Source organism: Malus domestica, chromosome 15 (genome assembly GCF_042453785.1).
Source record: "Malus domestica chromosome 15, GDT2T_hap1".
Classification (NCBI taxonomy): Eukaryota; Viridiplantae; Streptophyta; class Magnoliopsida; order Rosales; family Rosaceae; genus Malus; species Malus domestica.
In genome coordinates this window covers 28,750,511-28,751,893 of record NC_091675.1, presented here as the reverse complement: position 1 = coordinate 28,751,893, position 1,383 = coordinate 28,750,511, and the positions used below count along the sequence as shown (strand labels likewise).

The 1,383-nt window shown below is 42.5% G+C and overlaps 1 protein-coding gene across 1 annotated transcript; it reads left to right on the top strand.

Annotated features, from left to right (window-relative positions):
* LOC139191829 (uncharacterized) lies at positions 1-618 on the top strand. Its single transcript, XM_070812853.1, has 2 exons — positions 1-207; positions 289-618. Exons 1-2 carry the CDS (start codon positions 1-3, stop codon positions 616-618), a joined length of 537 nt encoding a protein of 178 aa, XP_070668954.1.
* The last annotated feature ends 765 nt before the right edge of the window (positions 619-1,383 follow it).

The following is a 1,383-nucleotide window of genomic DNA, read 5'->3' as shown; positions in this document are numbered from 1 at the left end:
ATGAGACTAGAAGATGAGGAGTCTGATGAAGAAGATGAAGCATGGCGCAACATACAATATGTGGCAGCCATGGCTGCGTCCATGGTGTGTCAGCCAACTAAGAAACAACCTCAATGGGGTGGCTCTGTTGCTGGTCGCTCTTACAAACCACGAAACAGAGCGATGACTCATGACAATCTGATGAACAACTACTTCAACCCTAACTCGGTGTACACATAAGAGGATTTCAGACGCCGCTTCCCGATGAGGCGTCATGTGTTCAAGCATTTACTTCATGATGTCCAGCAGGTCAATCCATACTTTCGACAAAAGCTTGACAGAGCAGGCCGCCCTGGTTTCCCACCTCATCAGAAGGTTACTATTGTACTCCGAATGATGGTTTATGCCTCCCCAGCTGATGCGATGGATGATACATACGGTATATCTAAGTCTACATACCTTGATACTCTTGCTAAATTCTGTGACACAATTGCTCATCTTTACAAAGAGGAGTACCTCCGTGAGCCAAATAAAAAAGATATGGATTGGCTCCTTCGCAAAGCTGAAGATTGTGGCTTTCCTGGCATGATAGGGTCATTAAACTGCATCCATTGGAATTGGAAGAACTGTCCCACCTGATGACAATAAGGCTTTAACGAAAGGTCGAGAAAGCCAACTATTGTGTTAGAGGCAGTTGCCTCGTATGACACATGAATCTGGCATGCTTTCTTTGGAGTCCCTGGATCCCAAAATGACATTACAGTTCTTGGGTGTTCAACCCTCTTCAATAACCTAACGGAAGGTAAATCACCTCAACTTGACTACTACATTAATGGTCGTCGATACAATATGGGGTATTACTTGGCAGATGGCATCTTCCCAAAGTGGGTGACACTTGTCCAAGCAATTCCAAACCCTGCGAATGATGCCGAAAAGTGTTTTACCTTACACCAAGAGGCATACCGGAAACATGTTGGAAGAGCTTTCGGTAGTTTACAAGCACGGTGGAAGATCATTAAGGAATCGACAAGAGGGTGGAGTCAAGAAAACTTGGACTCCATCATGATGTCTTGCATCATATTACACAACATGATTGTGGAGGATGAACGAGATGGGTATTTTGATGGAAAGTCTGATGATGACCAAATGGATCCAAATAGGTCAAGAAGGGCTCGTGCAAAAATATATGATAAGCCTAATTTGCCTTCCAATCCAAGAACTGGTAGTATCTCTTTAAATAAGTACATGAGGTGCTATGATACGTTCTTGTGCCACAAACAAGTACCTACAACAGGATCTTGTTGCACATCTTTGGGCCAAAAGAAGCATGGAGTAGACATTTAAGTTTTATGTTGTTAAATCTTTTTAAAAATGTTGTTTAAGTTTCATGTTGTTAAATGTTTT